The sequence below is a fragment of the Pyrus communis genome, chromosome 14 (assembly GCF_041283825.1).
Source record: "Pyrus communis isolate YQ-2024b chromosome 14, ASM4128382v1, whole genome shotgun sequence".
Lineage (NCBI taxonomy): Eukaryota > Viridiplantae > Streptophyta > Magnoliopsida > Rosales > Rosaceae > Pyrus > Pyrus communis.
This window is the reverse complement of record NC_142578.1, coordinates 9594581-9612127: the sequence shown is the minus strand read 5'-3', so window position 1 is coordinate 9612127 and position 17547 is coordinate 9594581. Positions and strand designations below refer to the sequence as shown.

The following is a 17547-nucleotide window of genomic DNA, read 5'->3' as shown; positions in this document are numbered from 1 at the left end:
CCGTTTGATTGATAACTTATTTATGTATGTTTATTGAGAGTGCACGCTTAATTTTCATGCATGAATATGACGCTAGAATATAAGTGAGTTTCACCTAATAGTTATGAACTTATATTCATAAGTAGTGGAGGTTGCTTATAAACAATCGCGTTAAATGAATTCTTGGCACTAGTTTCATGCTCATCACAGTAACGAATGCCTCGTCAACACTTATAGTTTTCATAATGCTTAAAGATCTTTGATTGTATCTTTATTGTGCTTTTCACGTAAAGGACTTTTGGAGAATGTTGTGAATTGCGTTGCGCAAACCCATCCAATTCATTAACTTAAAGGAGAACTTGACGGTTAATTTAAGCGGACCTAATAAACCCGGGGTGTTGAGTTTCATAATTTATCGAAAGACCAACTGGAAATCAATCTTGTATGCAAGTGTAACATGTGTGGAGAAGAACCCCTTAGCTAGCCTTCATTCCATTCATTAAATCCAAATTCGTTTTACAATCTGCTTAGTTTATTAACTTGTTTTGTTATTTCAATTTTCGTCAAATCAAACCCCACCCCCTTTACTTTCTTGTTCTTTAGTGCTTAGAATCTGTTTAGTTTATGTTTTAAAGTAGTTTGAATCAAGCCATAATCTTAAATTCGTCCAAAATTGGGTTTAAGGTTAGAAACTGCCTAGTTAGTGTTTTTAGGCAGTTTTGAGTCTTTTGAACTTGTTTTGAGTCTTTTGGTTTGTCTTAATGTTTTAAAGTTTAGTTTTGCATTCTTTGAGTCTAGTATAGTGTTTTATATTTTGTTTTTACGTTTTTGAGTCAAATCCAAGTGATTAACAATCCTTCCTAATCCCCGGTCCAGAACGATCCCTACTTACATCATTCTACAATTGTCACAAAAGGGTTTAATTTGTGTGCGTATAATTCTCGCATCACCTATATAACTGAAGACTCTTGGTTCCATCGTATATCATCTTTTCCCTTTCTATCTCTCCCATACAAAATTTTACAAAGAGTAAACACACAAAGTAATTCGTCAGAATTCTATAATCTAGTGCAAGTTGTAGATTAGATAGTTGTATCCTGGTCAAGCAGGGGTCATAGAACCACAAGCACAAGAGTGGGACAGAAATATTGTTCGAAGGACATAGCTTTTTCGGTAGCCTCTATCTATGATTCAGTCAAGTTAGTACCATTTTAATTCTTGTATTTATTTTTGTTATTACATTCTATATTGCAAGTATTTTTCGTTAATAAAGTCTTAGAATTTCAAGTTCTGTTATTTTTATTTATTTCTGAATTGTTCTCCAATAATTTTCGAACAGTATAGAACAATCAGGAACTAAACCTCATTCTGAAAAGCTTGAGAAATTTAAGGGCGAAGACTTCAAAAGATGGCAACAGAAAATGCTGTTTTATTTGACAACTCTGAATTTGGCTAATGTTATGTGTGAGATTGTGCCTAGTGTAGAATGAGATAATATTTGTGCAAGAACTCTGATGGCTATAAATGCTTGGACTCATAATGATTTCCTCTGTGAAACTATATTCTCAATGCATTAGATGATTCGTTGTATGATGTCTACGTGCTATGCCAAAAAGATACGGAACTTTTGGAATCACTTGAGAAAAAAATATAAAACAGAGGATGCTGGTTCAAAGAAATTTGCCGTGGTCAAATTTTTGGACTATAAAATGGTAGATTCCAAGTCCGTTGTCTCTCAAACTGAAGATCTCCATAAAATCATCCATAATATTCATGTTGAAGGGATGGTGATCAATGAGTCTTTTCAGGTGGCATCTTTTATAGAGAAATTACCACTTTTGTGGAAGTAGTTTAAGAACTATCTCAAGCACAAATGTAAAGAGATGACCCTCAAGGATCTCACTGTAAGGCTAAGAATTAAGGAAGATAATAGAAAGAATGAGAAGGGCTTGGTTTCAAGTATGGAAGCCAAGGCAAATGTTGTTGAATGAAGCTCATCAAAGCAAAGGCCGAAATTCCAGAAAACTAAGAAGAATGAAAATAACTTTGTCCCTGGTGTGAAAGGCAAAGACTTTAAGAAAATTAAGGGAAGTTGCTAGGTTTGTGGAAAGCTAGGCCATAGGGCTTAAGAATGTCACCATCGAAGGGATCAAGGTCCTGGAAATCAAGGCAACAACAACCACGTAAACCTGATTGAAAATGATGTGGATGCCCTGGCTGTAATGATTTCTAAAATCAATCTTGTATTTGACCACGTTGATTGGTTGATAGATACCGGTGCGACTCGCCATGTATGTGGTGACAGAAATATGTTCTCTTCATACCAAAAAGTCGAGGGGAACAAGTAGCTATTTATGGGAAATACATCTGTATCTATGGTGGCTGGAATAAGGAAATGTGTTCTCAAATTTACTTCTGGAAAGGAATTAACCTTCCTTGATGTACTGCATGTATCCTATATAAGGAAGAATCTTGTTTCTGGTCCTATCCTTAGTAATAAGGGATTCAAACTAGTTTTTGAGTCCAATAAGTTTGTGCTAACTAAAGGGGAAATGTTTGTAGGAAAAGGTTACCTTGCTAATGGATTATTCATACTGAATGTACTTGCTAATGCTATAAATAAAATAAATAATGCTTCTGCTTATATTATTGATTCATCTAATTTATGGCACTCTAGGCTAGGACATGTAAATTTTCGTTCTCTTTTCACAATGCATAATTTAGGATTGCTGCCCAAACTTGATTATTTATATAATGTTAAATGTGAGACTTGTACAGAATCGAAATTTGCAAGCCAAAGCTTTAAATCAATGCATGAAAAATCCAATGATTTGTTAGATTTAATTCATAATGACTTGTGTGATTTTAGATCATATCCAACTTGTGGTGGAAAGAACTATTATGTAACATTTATAGATAATTTCAGTAAGTATTGTTATGTTTATTTACTTCATAGCAAAGATGAGACCTTGGATATGTTTAAGACATATAAGGCAGAAGTTGATAATCAACTTAACAAGAAGATTAAAGTCTTCAGGTCCAATAGTGAAGGAGAATATGAGTCTCATGCCTTTGCTAAATTTTGTGCCACATATGGCATAATTCATCAAACAACAGCCCCATATACACCGCAACAAAACGGTGTTACCGAACGGAAAAATAGGACTTTTAAAGACATGATCAATTCCATGTTGAATAGCTCTAGGCTTCCACATAATTTGTGGGGTGAAGCTTTACTTACTGCAGATAAAATTTTGAATTGAATTCCATCTAAAACGAGAAAGGAGTCACCATATGAATTATGGAAAGAAAGAACCCCAATGTTTAAATTGCTTAAAGTGTGGGGTTGCCTGGCAAAAGCACAAGTCCCATTACCAAAAAGGACAAAATTACGGCCTAAAACTATAGATTGTGTTTTTATTGGTTTTGCATCTAATAGTTTAGCTTATAGATTCTTAGTTTTTCATTCCAAAGTAAGCGATAAACATGTCAATACTATTATAGAATCTATAAATGCAATATTTTTTGAGGATATATTTCCATACAAAATGGGCAAGTCTAATTTCTTGAAAAAGAGATTACATCATGATGTATCTGAAGTTAATGACGAACCTAGAGAACATGATGATGGTTTATCCTCGTCTAGAGTTCAAGAAGAAGAAAAACTTGAACCTAGAAAGAGTAAAAGGAGAAAAATTCGAAATGACTTTGGGCTTGATTTTGTGACCTTATTAGCTGAGACAAAAACTTAATCATTCAAGGATGCCATGTCCACTCTTGAAGCTCCATTTTGGGAGGATGCAGTTAACAGTGAAGTAGATTTCATTATGCAAAATCATACATGAGAATTAGTCAATTTGCCCTCTGGCAATAAGCCAATTGGGTGCAAATAGATCTTTAAGAAGAAATTAAAACCAAATGGGACAATTGACAAATATAAGGCTCGCTTGGTAGCTAAAGGATACCGTCAAAAACATGGTTTGGATTTCTTTGATACATACTCGCCTGTAACGAGAATTACTTCAATAAGACTGTTGATTGCTATAGATGCACTCCATAACATGGAAATGCATCAAATGGATGTAAATACTACATTCTTAAATGGAGACTTAGATGAGGAAATATATATGGAACAACCCGAGGGGTTTGTGGTTAAAGGTCAAGAACACAAAGTTTGTAAACTTGTGAAATCATTGTATGGGCTTAAATAAGCTCCAAAGCAATGACATGAAAAATTTGACCATATTATGATCACACATGGGTTTAAGATAAATGAGTGTGATAAGTGTGTCTACACAAAAACACAAAATAATGCTTGCGTTATGTTGTGTTTATATGTAGATAATATGCTTATAATGGGAACTAACAAAGAGATAATAAATTGGATCAAGAAGATATTGAAATCAATTTTCGATATGAAAGATCATGGTCTAGCTGATGTGATTCTTGGTATAAAAATCAAAAGAAACCAAGAATGTTATACTCTTACACAATCCCATTATATAGAAGCTACACTTAGAAAATATGGTCATTTGGAAAGTAAATATGCAATTACTCCTTTTGATGCCAAAAGCAAACTAAAGAAAAATAGTGGTGATGCTATATCTCAATGTGAATATTCACAAGTTATTAGAAGCCTTGTGTACATTATGAACTGTACAAGGCCTGATATAGCATACTCAGTAAGTAGACTGAGTAGATATACATGCAATCTAGGGCATGATCATTGGGAAGCTTTAATTTGAGTATTGAGATACTTAAAGCATACAATGAATTATGGATTATATTATATGAGGTATCCTCATGTGCTTGAAGGATTTACTGATACGAATTGGATATCTGATAGTACTGATACGAAATCCACAAGTGGATATGCATTTACTTTGGGAGGAGCATAAATATCTTGGAAATCTTCCAAACAAAAGTGCATAGCCCGTTCAACGATGGAATTAGAATTTATAGCTCTCGATAAGGCTGAGGAAGAAGCTGAGTGGCTAAGAGATTTTTTGGAAGATGTTTCCATATGGCCTAAACTTGTAACGGCAATATGTATACATTGTGATAGTCTAGCTGCACAATATCAAGCTAAAAATAATAGTATATACAATGGGAAGTTTAGACAAATTAGACGAAGGCATAATACAATAAAGCAATGGCTCTCTAGTGGTGTAATTTCTATTGACTATGTTAAGTCAAAAGATAATATTGCAAATCCGCTTACTAAAGGTTTGTCAAGATAGCAAGTTAAGCATACATCGAAGGGAATGGGTTTAAAGCCAATAGAGTAAAATGAAACTGCCAAATGGAAACCTAACCTAGTTGATTGGAGATCCCATAGTCTAGGTTCAATAGGCAAACTGGTTTGGCTAGATTCAAAGAAGAAACACACTTACATACCCATTCCTATGATGGAAGAAACGTGGTGATTGCTGATGGGTGTAGGATACATTAGTTTAATGATATTGATACTTGTAAATCAAGTGGAATAGTAGCAGCCTATTCTTAATCAATATCATCTATATGAGAGTAAATGTGGGGTCGCATTTATGAGAATTACATAGCTACACTCTCTAAAACTTTCATGAATCCAAGATTTGTTTAGGACCAAAATGAACACAAACATATGAATTTGCGATGTGTTGGTGTGACATATGTTTTGCTTATTATCTTGGTTTACTGCAGAGATGAACAGTTTAAGATTTTATATTCACTGCGTCATCTAGTAAATCCGATGAGTATATACTAAGGTAGGTTTAAGTCCAAAAGACACATCTCCTAATGTGTATCATATCTATTGTTTACTCTCATTTTTCACCTTACCTAGGACCTAATAGTCGGCTCAAAATGTGGGGTATTGTTGGAGTTTTGAGCTCCATTAGTCTCACATCGGGGAACTCAAGTTCCCTAGAGGTCCTTATATTACGTTGGTCACCTTTATTAATGATTAGGTATTGGACCATTTGGAATGAGATTGAAGTTTGGGCCACTAATTGTGTGGATTAGGCTTTGTGATAATTATACCATAATATTAATAGAATATTAATATTAATTAATCAAGACAAGGGCACTTGGGGCCTAAGAAGTTAAAATTAATCAGAGTTCATTAATTTTAATTTCGAACTAAGTTTTAAATTAAATTAATTAAAAAAACGTTTTGAAAATGTATGAAATAGTCTATATAACTGAAGACTCTCAATGCCATTGTATATCATCTTTTTCCTTTCTATCTCTCCCATACAAAACCTTACAAAGAGTAAACACACAAAACAATTCGCCAGAATTCTATAATCTAGTGCATGTTATAGATTAGATAGTTGTATATTGGTCAAGCAGACGTCGTAAAATCACAAGCATAAGAGTGGGTTAGAAATACTATTCGAAGGACATAGCTTTTGCGCTAGCCTCTATCTATGATTCAGTCAAGTTAGTATTATTTTAATTCCTGTATTTATTTCTGTTATTTCATTATGTATTGCATGTATTTTTCGTTAATAAAGTTTTAGAATTTCAAATTCTGTTATTTTTATTTATTTCTAAATTATTCTCCAATAAACATTCATTTTTTAGTTAACTAAAAATAAAATGTTTATTATGCCGATCTTATTTTTTTATAATCACGAGTGGGAGAATTTAAATGTAGAATTTCTTGTTAATATTAAAAAGTGAAATCTCATCATTGAATTGTTAACATCTCCTACTGGAAGGTCTCATGATGGAATTACATTTAACAAATGGACAAGCACCACATCCAAGAATCCAAATCCGGAGTCAATCCTATGTAAAGACAAAATACAATTTTTCCAATCACTGTCGATCATATCAATTTATTCCCCAAATTTGTGTTTGGCTTATGTGCCAATTTTGCAATGACTTTTTGATCGTGCGGGGGCCATGCAATTTACGTTAGGTTGTAATAAATTATTATTTTTCTAAATCTCGTCCTAAACTCTGCCTCATAGTAACGGTCAATAAACAATAAAATATAAAATAAAATATTTCTCCAAAGTATGCATTAAAACTTTAAGAAATTATGTGTCTTTGTTTTTCTAATATTACATCTTAGAATTGGCATGTTCAACTACTAAAGTGTCTCTGTTCTCGTACACCTGAATATATGATAACATCGTTATAGTTATAAAATTTGTTTGATCTCGATATTATATCTATATAGAAGTTTTATGGTAGCCTTACGGTGACATTGAGTGGGACAACGAAAACAACAACAAACGAACCAACACGAGAAATTTACTGACGTGGCAAGACATCATGGGCCATCAAGTACCCAATAATCTAATTACCTTAATCTTACAACACAATTATCACTAACTCTCAAGTCCCGAGAATTTAATTGCATTCAGACGAAAACCTGACTAGAAACTGTGTCTTGATAGTAAAAAATGCTTACATGTAACGGATAAATAATAGTAACAATCGAGAATGATAATGCTTACATGTATTATTAGTGTCTCATTTCAATAATATGTATTCACGTATAGTTTTTCTTCACTTGGAATAACTTTATTACACAGGGGCAAATACGAAACCAAAAGTTCCAAGATTCCACACTTGAAATTTGAAGCTACAAATGGCGTACAAGTCATTTTGAGTGCTCCAATCCAAACATAATCTCTTTTTCCCCTTCATTTTCTTAAATCTCTCTCTCCTCTCCACCCTTTCTCTCCTCGCTCTCGCCAATTGGAGAACTGCAAGCTTCTCTTTACTCGATCATCCAGCTCCTGAATCGCTTCCGACTTTTAGTTTTAGGTGATCATCAACTCTATTCTCTTCTCTGAACTGAAGAAGTCTCTGTTTTTTTCTGTATAACTTTCGTCACTAATTTTCTTGAAGTTCTTGATCGGATCAAACTTCTTTTCCGCCATTGCTGATTTATGCATGCTTGATTTCGCTTTCTCTTCAACCTGTAAATACATATGTTGCTCGATTTTTCGCTTTGGATTAAGTTTGTTAACGATATTCTGAAATCGGATCAACCGAGTTTTCTAATTGAATTTTATTAAAAAATTGAGCAAAAATTTGTGTGTATGGTTAAAATTTTCACTCGCTTTGTTCATTTACTGAGGTAATATTTGATTATTTCTTACTGCCTAGTGGTTGCTAAGATTTTGAGGTCAGCAGTTCTTGACTAAACTTCCTGAAGACGACTTGGAGAGAAGGAAAAGAGCGTATTAAGGTAAATATATTTTTCTTCCTATATTTGACTGTTAGCTGGAATTACAGGTTAAAAGCGGCAATTACGTAATTCTATTAGTATTCCAAGGGTGGATATGGAAAAAAAAAGTATTAATCTGGTTTTTTCTACTTTTATATATTCTAGCATTTGTTGACTTCTTTTCAAAAAAAAAAATTACTTATAATTTTTTTTAACCAACGATATTAGCTAGACTAAGAGGAGGGGTATGCTAAGCATCACAATGAGCTAGTAATAATATGTTTCAAATTCGTTTTGGCGAGAATCAAACCTAAAACTTCTCGCTTACAGGTGAAGACTAGACTAAGTGTAAAAAATTTACTATTATCAAGGAGGGAGATAGTTCGAAATTATTATAATATTAATAAATTGAGAGAGGGGGACCAAGAATATATTCGTAGAAATTCAACACCCTATTCATTAGGTCATAGGATATTGGACACAAACATTCTAGCATTTGTTGACAATTGTCTGGCTATTAGTTAAATGGGCAGGAAATAAACAAAAAGAAGCAACTCATTTTTTTCAAGATCGTTCATCATATATCGTGAGGTCGATTTTCGTTAGATACTATTTATATTCAATTTTAAATTTTGAATTTCAAATGATTTCTGACCACACGATATATGATGAACGGCCGTGATTGCTTGATCCCCTGGATCCCCATAAATCCTTTTCCTCTTTTCTAGATCCCAAATAGGCTTTACAGGGGATTGACCTTTTTTAAAAAAGATGACGTGGCATCAGATTTTGGACTTTTACTAATTTTGATTTTTTTTTTTTTGGGCAAATTTTACTAATTTTGATTCAATAAAACATTTTTAAAAGTAGCCTTGTTTATTTATTTATTTTTTTTTTTTTTTTTTGGGAGATCAGTGCACTCATCCTCTTCACTCAATTTTATTCCTCCACCGTCCTAGTATAAATATATTATTGTATAAAAAAATTGATGCCACGCAGGATTGAAAATCAGTCTAAATCGGATTCAGATTTGGTTAGTTGGTTGGAAATTCCTGGTAGGTAGAGCTGTTGGTTTAGCTTTGTACATGCTTCCTAAAGTAGCTATGGCAAAGGACCATGCTAGTTTCCATTTCCATGTATAGATTCATGGATCAGGTTGTCGTGAATCCTGTTTCACCTAAGTCTTTCTCATGTGAACTAAACTAAACTAGAATGTATAATCTATTGCTTTTCTTATGATAATTTTACAGTGAGAGTGGAGTGAGGAGCGAGGATAAAAAATGAGTAAGAAGTCCATACCTGTGTAAACATACGTACAAACCTCATTAAGTTGACGTTTCTTAGAAAAAACAAAGTTAACGACCAGAAATGTTAAAGGTCAATTGTCTATTTAACTGTCATGCCGAATGCTTTTAACACTTGAGATTATCTATTTACATCTTATGCTTCTAAATGATTTAAAAGGGAAGAATTTTTTTTACGATTCAGACTTCAAGCTGGAGATGGATACAGCCTCATCATAACTCACATCTATTGGGGAAGCTTAGAAATTGAAGCGATGCCAAAGCACCGCGTGAGGGAGTCGATTAAGTCCTTATTTGGAAGTCACATTATTCACAGAAGCATGAAGAGCTGAAAGGAACTAAAATAGGTAAGTTTTCTACTAACATTCTTCATTAGGCTTTGAGATGGCATTGCAGGAACTATACAATGCAACTGGGATAAACTTTGCTATGGTTACATATTTCGCTCTTGCATCTTACATGATCGATCAAATGGAAATTTAAGGAAGTTTTCTGTTTTTACTGCAGATATTGAGGAGAAGGTGAATAAAATATTGAAGCTTCTAAAAGATGAAGATCCTGAAGAAAAAGATGACACCTCCGTCGAGGACTCCAAAAAGGAACCGCTTCTGGAGCTAATTCAGGATTTCCACAAAGAGTACCAATCACTCTATGCACAATATGATCACCTAACCTGAGTGCTGAAGAAAAAAGTTCGGAGCAAACAAGAAAAGGACAGCAGCTCTTCATCAAGTTCAGACACAGATTCCAGACATTCTTCAAATGACAGAAGCAGCAAAAATGGAGTGCTGGAAAGTGACTTTCAGAAAATCACTGATGGGATTAAGCATGAACTTGAATTGGCGCATCAAGAAGTTGCTGACCTGAACAGGAGACTGACAGCTACAAGTGAAGAGAAGGAAGCTTTAAGCTCAGAATGTGCGGCGGCTTTGACCAAGATAGAAGAAACGAAGAATATTGTCATTGACTTGAAGACTGAAGCTGAAAAGTTAGATGCTGAAAAATCACAAATTTTGGCCGAGAATAGTGAACTTAAACAAAAACTGGAAGCTGGTGAAAAGATAGAAGCTGAACTGAATCAAAAAGTGGAAGATCTGGAAAGAGAGAGAGATAACTTGATTAAGGAGAAAGAGACCGCTCTGAGAACGATTGAAGATGGAGAAAATGTAACAGCAGAATTAAGAACCATGATTGATCAGCTGAAAGATGAAAAGTTAACCCTTGAGCAAGAACTGGAATCTGTTCGAGGGGAAGTTATCCATATGAAGCAGCATCTGCAATCCACGGAGCAGCAGGTATCAGATCTAAGCCACAATCTGAAAGCCAAGGACGAAGAAACCTTGAAAGTTGCGTAGATCTCAACTGAGATTCAGCAGGCTCAGAAAAGAGAGATGGAAGTGAAAATTGAGAGCACAGAAACTGAAGTAAAACAACTGGGAAAGGTAAATGCAGGACAACAAGTCCGAATTTCAGACTTGAGTCAGTATCAAACAAGAGAGAAGCTGAGCTTTCTTCTCTCACGAAAAAACATGAGGATAGCAATAGTGAATCTATTCATCTGAAGGAGCAATTGGATCAGAAGGAAAAGGAATATTCAACTCTGTCCGAGAAGCATGAGCTGCATGAGAGTAAAACGTCAGCTCAAATCATCGGATCAGAGGCTGTTGTGACAGGACTGAAACTGAAGCTGGAGTCTTTGCGAGGTCAGAAAAGAGATACAGAAATTGAGATTGAGAACAAAGAAACTCATTACAAGCCCAAATTTCAGAACTTGAAGAGAAGATAAGAACTAAAAGCCTTGAGAGTGACCAGTTGAGACAGAAATTGTGGAGCTAAAGGATCAAATTGTTGAATTTGAGAAGAGACTAACAGAAAAAGAGGGCGAGTTTTCTTCTCTCCAGGAGAAGCATGACAGTGCAGTGAACGACGCTTCTGCTCAAATAACAGCCTTTGTGTCACTGGTTACTAGTCTAGAACAGGAGTTGGATTCATTGCAGAATGAGAAGAACCAGATGGAGTTGCAGTTTGAGAGGGAGAAACAAGAACTTTCGGAAAGCCTGACACGGTTGGAAAATGAAAAGGTTGATTTAGAGAGCAAAATCGCTGATCATCAAAGACTGCTGAATGAAAAGGAGGATATATGCAGCAAGTTAAAGGAGGAATGTATACAGCTGGAGAGTCGGTTCCAGGACACTAAGGTCAATTGCGACGCTGCAGAAAGAAAAGCCGAGCAAGTGGCAGAAGATTTCAGTAAAAAAATTGAATCCAAAGATGAGATGATAGTTGATTTGGAGCAAGAGGTTGAATATCTGAAACGAGATCTAGAAGAAAAAGGGTACGAGCTTAGTTCTTTGGTTGAAAGCTCCTGCAATATTGAAGTTAAGCTCCGCCTGTCAAACCAGAAGCTCCGGGTTACAGAGCAGGTATTGACCGAGAAAGAAGAGAGCTTCAAAAAGGCTGAACTGAAATTCCTGGAAGAACAGAGAGCACTTGAAGACAGGATTGCTAGATTGTCTGGTGTAATCACTGCAAACAATGAAGCCTATCAAAGAAACATCACACTCGTTTCAGAAAATGTGAACACTTCTTTGAGCGGAATTGAATCTGTGATCAATAAATTTGTGGACGACTATGCTTGGAGAGCAGGTCGAGAGGATGCGGGCAAAGGCAAGCAAGGAAGAAGTGGAGAAGGGGAGTCTGATCAAAGCCGTGAGCCAACTTGAGAAGAAAGCGGCGGACTTGGAGAAGATGGTGGAGGAGAAAAAGGAGGGCATGCTGGGATTAGGAGAGGAGAAAAGGGAAGCCATAAGACAGTTGTGCATTTGGATCGAGTATCACCAAAGCCGCTACGATCATCTCAAGGAAGTTCTCTTGAAGACAACTCCTGCAAGAGGCCAGGGGAGGGCCTCGTCGTCTCAGCCTTGATCAAAAAAAATTTTCTTCGATTGCAATTTGCAACACGACAATATTTAGTCCTTTTGCATCATGCATTGTTGTCATGGATTCCATTTTTTGTGTTTCTTTTGAAGGCTAGTGTTTATAAAGCATTTAGGTAGGTCACGAAAGGTGTCAGTAGTATGCCAAGCATGTATAAAATTATGCAGATGGTTCATTCTTTGTTAAACTCATTCCTGTCGAATGTCAGATGTTATTGGTTCGTACAAGAAATAAGAGTTTCGAATTCATAATCACCAACAGCCAGCTGATTATACAGCATCGGTTTTAGTTTGCCAAACTGATTCGCACGAAAATGCATGCAGTGTACAAAGGGCAAAAGAGAGATTATATTCACACATCCCAAATTACTTCTCTCACATCTTTTTAATTTTTTAACATTTTCTACACACCACTAACACTTAATAGAAAAATATTTAAAAATTAAAAAGGTGTGAGAGAAGTAATTCGGAATGCGTGAATATAATCTCTCAAGGCAAAATTACTCGTATTCTCTAGATATCAATCGGGCGTGCATACATCATTTCCTTGAAAGATAATACGTCTCTGTTTCTAAACTTCCTCCTACAATTATTAAAAAATACTGACACTACCTTCTCCTACGCAGTCCATTCCCGCTCACTTCCGGATTTAGAACAAAAGTTTAACATGTGGCTCAATGTTCTCTTTGCTTTTTAGTCAGATATCCTCATCTCAACTCCAAGAACGTCCTTCACTACCTCATATGTTACAAAAGCAATTGCTATGGACGGCACCACCTAAAAGAACAACAAAAGTGTTTTTAAGGTTTAGATAGAACATAAGTACGCGAAGATATGCTAAGATTTTAATATCAATTACAGGATAATGCCTTTAATCACTGACCTTAACAGAGTTTGGGACTAAACCCTTGTACAGCGCTCCAAACCCCTCATGACGGACCGTTTTCCTGAAGGCATCAACCATCCCAGTATATTTCAGGGATGCCCTACTCTTCCCATCACCAACGACAACCGAAGCAGCATCCTTCCAGCCTACCATCTGCATTCTTCTCCGGATGACATCGAGAGGGTAAGCAACTGTCTGGCCAACAGTCCCAGCAGCAGCCCCACATGCAAGCCTCGTAGTTACACTCAACTCAGAGTCCTGGACTAGTCCAAAAGGTCTACTTTTGATCAACCAGTCTTTCAGAGATTCATAAACAGCAAAATTGAGACCAACATAAGGTACCTGTAAAAAAATTAGAAAACAATTAAGACATCTCATACAAAAATGCGAATAAAACCTTTCCTCCCACAATATTACCCAATAACAGTATCCCATCAGAACTATAACTCATCATCTACACTGAACACAGTGCAGAATACGACAACGGAAATGTTAATGAATGCACCGATGATTTGATAGAGGATTCTATTTATTTTAGCACTATAGAGAATACAGAAATAAAAAAACACTTCACTTACAACTCCTATGACAGAAGGCAGCCAGCCTCTGTACAGAGCCCGGGGTCCTTCTTCCCTAAAGACAGTTGTGAGAGCATGATATATTCCCCTATATTGCTGAGGAGACATGTCTGTCTGAAGAAATAAAGTTCAAACAAATTTAAGCCATTAAAGTGAAATTGTAATAATAATTGCCTCGATAATAGGAAGAAATATCCAAAATATACCTGGACAGTCAGACGACCTCGTACCATGTCCATTGGGTAAGTTGCTGACATGGCAATAATTCCAGCACATGCACCAGCTCCAAGGCGTAATAGAGGTGTGAGTTGAGCATCTTCTGAAGAGATGAATAACAAATATCACTCTAGCAATCCATCGAAGCCACAATTTTCATAATTAATTATGTTTCCTCCCAAAATTGGATCTATAAGACATACGTTTTACATGAGGGAAGAACATGGCCACAGAAAGCACACAACTGATTCAAAGTTAACCAAAGAAACTCATTGTCAATCAGATATCAGATGACAAACACAGACTGAATGGACTCAACCCAGGAAATCAAAAGGATTAATTTACGTGCTTCTCTAGCTGGAAAACTACAACCACAAAAGGGAATGGTTTGAAACCTTTGATAATCCAAGCATAAATCAATACAAATAAGACACTACCTCGCAACATACTACCATTTAACATTAGATATCATAACCCAAATTGTATAAAAGCACACAAACAATAAATTGAACTTCCTAACCCCTATCAAGACTGACAGTAAAGAGCATTCAAGTTATCATCGACAAGCTACAAAATGGGTAACTGGCAGTTGCCTAGAACTGTGAAAATTAGTTTGAATTGATTCATTCCAAATGAAGCCACCTATAATTTCATGGTAATTGACTTTGCATATGAAATAGGCACGAGGTGGTCATACCATTTCCAGTTTGCTGTCTGTAGAACCATAGAATACCCCTATTTAGACAAAGTACATGAAGGCAAATAAGTTATCAAAATGCAGCTGACAGGAAACGAATATGGACATTTAAGTACAAAAAGCTTATTGGGGGGAGGGGAACAATAAACGTATGAAGATAAGAGGTAATACAAATCAGTACACATAATAAAAAATTGTGGGGGTTCGGGGGAACTGGGACATGGAGAAGCATACTTTGATGCTTCGTCGTAGCTAAAGAACTTGACTGCTGAATTTGGGACTATGCGAGCACAATTAGTTCCATTGCCTTTAAACAAGCCTCTAAAACCCTCAGTTCTCCATATGTACTTCAAGCCCTGAATTGTCCCATTGTATTTAATATTATGAGGATTTTGAACCTGCATTTATCGAAAAGCAAATCCAATTTAGTTTGACACAATATAAAATGCATAATGCTTAGGTCCCGACGAGCCACCAACACCACATACACAGCCCCCGGTACAACCAAAAAGGGAGTATTGATTAACATGCATTCCATTACAGTGATAAAGGTTTCATAAACACAGTATTGATTACGGATCCAAATGGTACATCTCCAAATTTCCTGTATGTGCAAATAAGAGAAATACCTGCAGCAAAATTTTTAATCTTTCCAATGGAGCAACAGCAGTTCGTGACCTGCAGCAGGTAGTCAATACCAGATAGAGAAGCGTAAGGTTTGAAGTTCACACACAGCACTCTTGTTATATGTAACACAACAAACATTACAACAATGCCTATGGACAACTGCTTTCATGCATAAGAGCAACACATAACTATTTGTTCTTAACACCCAATGATCTAAAACCTATTTACAATGAAATAACAACTCCGACAACAAGAAATGGGTGCTTCCAGTTAAGCAAACAGCATAGAGATCATAAAACATACAATCTTCACCCATCAAGATCTCATTTCCTCCTCATGTGCGCCATCCATTTCCCACAAGTATTTTCGTCCTGAAATGCATCGCCATGCAGTGATCGAGCCTCAAGACATACATAATTCCTTACAATATACTTCCAACAAACATTGAAATTCAACTACACCATTGGTAATTACTGCATTTATATGAAATTCCAGTAAGAATAAACAATTCAATGAAAACTAATTAAGGTTTTCCATTTCCGGCCAATCAAACATTAACGAAACGAAAAAAAATATAGTCCAATAATTCATGCCACAAATTCAAGAAAATCATAGGAAAAAAAATTGCTTGAAAACGAAACCTAAAGTAAATTCAGCATAAAAACAAATAAAAGCAAAAGGGGTAAAGCAAAGAAATCATATAAAGAAAATAAAATAGTAGAAAATTTCAACTTATTAAGTAGAAAAATAAAATACAGATTTGCCACGAACTCACACTCCACCGGCGACTCCTCCGGCGACGAGGGACTTGGCGATGCTAAGCAAAGCATGGCCGGTCGGCGCCTTCACTCCTTCGCTGGCGAGCTTCGCCTCCTCGGCCAGGTTCACAATCGTCGACACTGCAGAATCACTCGTCCTCTTCACGTCCTCCGACGCCATTAAACCCCACGCACAAACAGACACACAGAGAACCTCGACGGCTGGCCGGAACCTTAGGACTCCCGGACCAATCCGCCGCCGATAGGATCGAGGAGTTAGTTATTCCGGCAATTTATGGGCAAGTATGCGGCCGCATGGGTAGGGAAAGGAGGCGTGGCGTTGGGTAGGGGAACGCGAGTGGAGAATATAGAGCCGTCGTCACTATAAACCTGCACCTTTTCCTTTTTTCTTTTTAATTTTTTTTATATTTGATATTTTTGTGGAAAAGGTATAGGATTTTGGGGATGTGATATTTTTGGTGGGTGTTTATTTGGGAAAAAGAAATTTGTTTTACAGCTGTATGTCGCCGCGTTTTACTAGAAGACGGGTATGTCTTGTTTGTTGGTGGTAACGGTAACTCATGGGCTAGCTTGTAACTGTCAAAAATCAAATACGTACTCTCTTTTTTTAGGTTGGGTGAGCAATCATGTAATAATGGAATATCAAACTCGTTATTCATACGAGTTGAATCTAATATTTGATTGAGATTAATCTTAATTATTAATTTATAAAGACAAATTCATTCAGTCATTCTTTCTTTCGACTCATTCTATTCATTCTATGTTATTCCTCTTCAACTCGTAAAATTACACCAAAATTTGGACTCATATTCACTTAAATATCGGCTAAAGTTGGGAGAGCCCAAAAGATTTGGCCTAACGAAAAAAAGTCCAATCTAATTTTTCGGCTTACCAAACCAAACGTGTATAGAAAATTTCGGTTCGATTTTGGTTTTATTTTTTCAGTTAACCGAAATTTATGTTTAGTTTTTGTTTGGCGTTTTTTGTTTGGTTATCAAACCGTAACTAGTACAATTGTCTATTGGAGTTTCTCTACAATTGTAAGCATAAAGTGATTCTCATAAATCACAATTTTAATACCTAATTATGATTGACCTATTGCATGACTTACACTATAAACTGTTACTTTTTTATGCTTGATTAATTAATCACAATTTTAATACCTAATTATGATTGACCTATTGTATGACTTACACTATAAACTCTTATATAAGTGTTACTTTTTTATGCTTGATTGTGAATAGAAATCAATTAACCATATTAAGAGGAAAAAGTTGGTTATACCAACCAAGTCTGTTCCAATTAAGAGCATTCATTTTTACATTTGAGCTTTGGTGCTAATATTGTTTGTATTTGTTTATCTTCTTATAATAAA

General features: G+C 35.7%; 2 protein-coding genes across 4 annotated transcripts; one reads left to right on the top strand and one right to left on the bottom strand.

The window, feature by feature from the left end:
• Positions 1-9707: 9707 nt before the first annotated feature.
• Positions 9708-12576, top strand: LOC137712263 (myosin heavy chain-like protein). Its single transcript, XM_088683939.1, is given in 7 exon segments — positions 9708-9759; positions 9762-9800; positions 9961-10895; positions 11018-11156; positions 11222-11269; positions 11272-12091; positions 12093-12576. Coding segments are annotated over 7 exon segments (2319 nt in total). The 3' UTR covers positions 12379-12576.
• Positions 12577-12585: 9 nt separating this feature from the next.
• On the bottom strand, positions 12586-16577 carry LOC137713899 (mitochondrial adenine nucleotide transporter ADNT1). Of its 3 annotated transcripts, none has more exons than XM_068453250.2 (8): positions 16169-16577; positions 15396-15444; positions 14938-15164; positions 14767-14804; positions 14060-14172; positions 13854-13967; positions 13273-13617; positions 12586-13166 (listed from the first exon to the last, which is right to left on the bottom strand). In XM_068453250.2, exons 1-8 carry the CDS (start codon positions 16330-16332, stop codon positions 13083-13085), a joined length of 1134 nt encoding a protein of 377 aa, XP_068309351.2. In that variant the 5' UTR covers positions 16333-16577; the 3' UTR covers positions 12586-13082. The 3 variants fall into 3 exon arrangements, with proteins under 3 accessions (XP_068309351.2, XP_068309349.2, XP_088540430.1); XM_068453248.2 differs by having other exon boundaries at positions 15001-15164; positions 16169-16576; XM_088684304.1 differs by lacking the exon at positions 14767-14804 and adding an exon at positions 14273-14313 and having other exon boundaries at positions 15001-15164; positions 16169-16576.
• Positions 16578-17547: the final 970 nt, after the last annotated feature.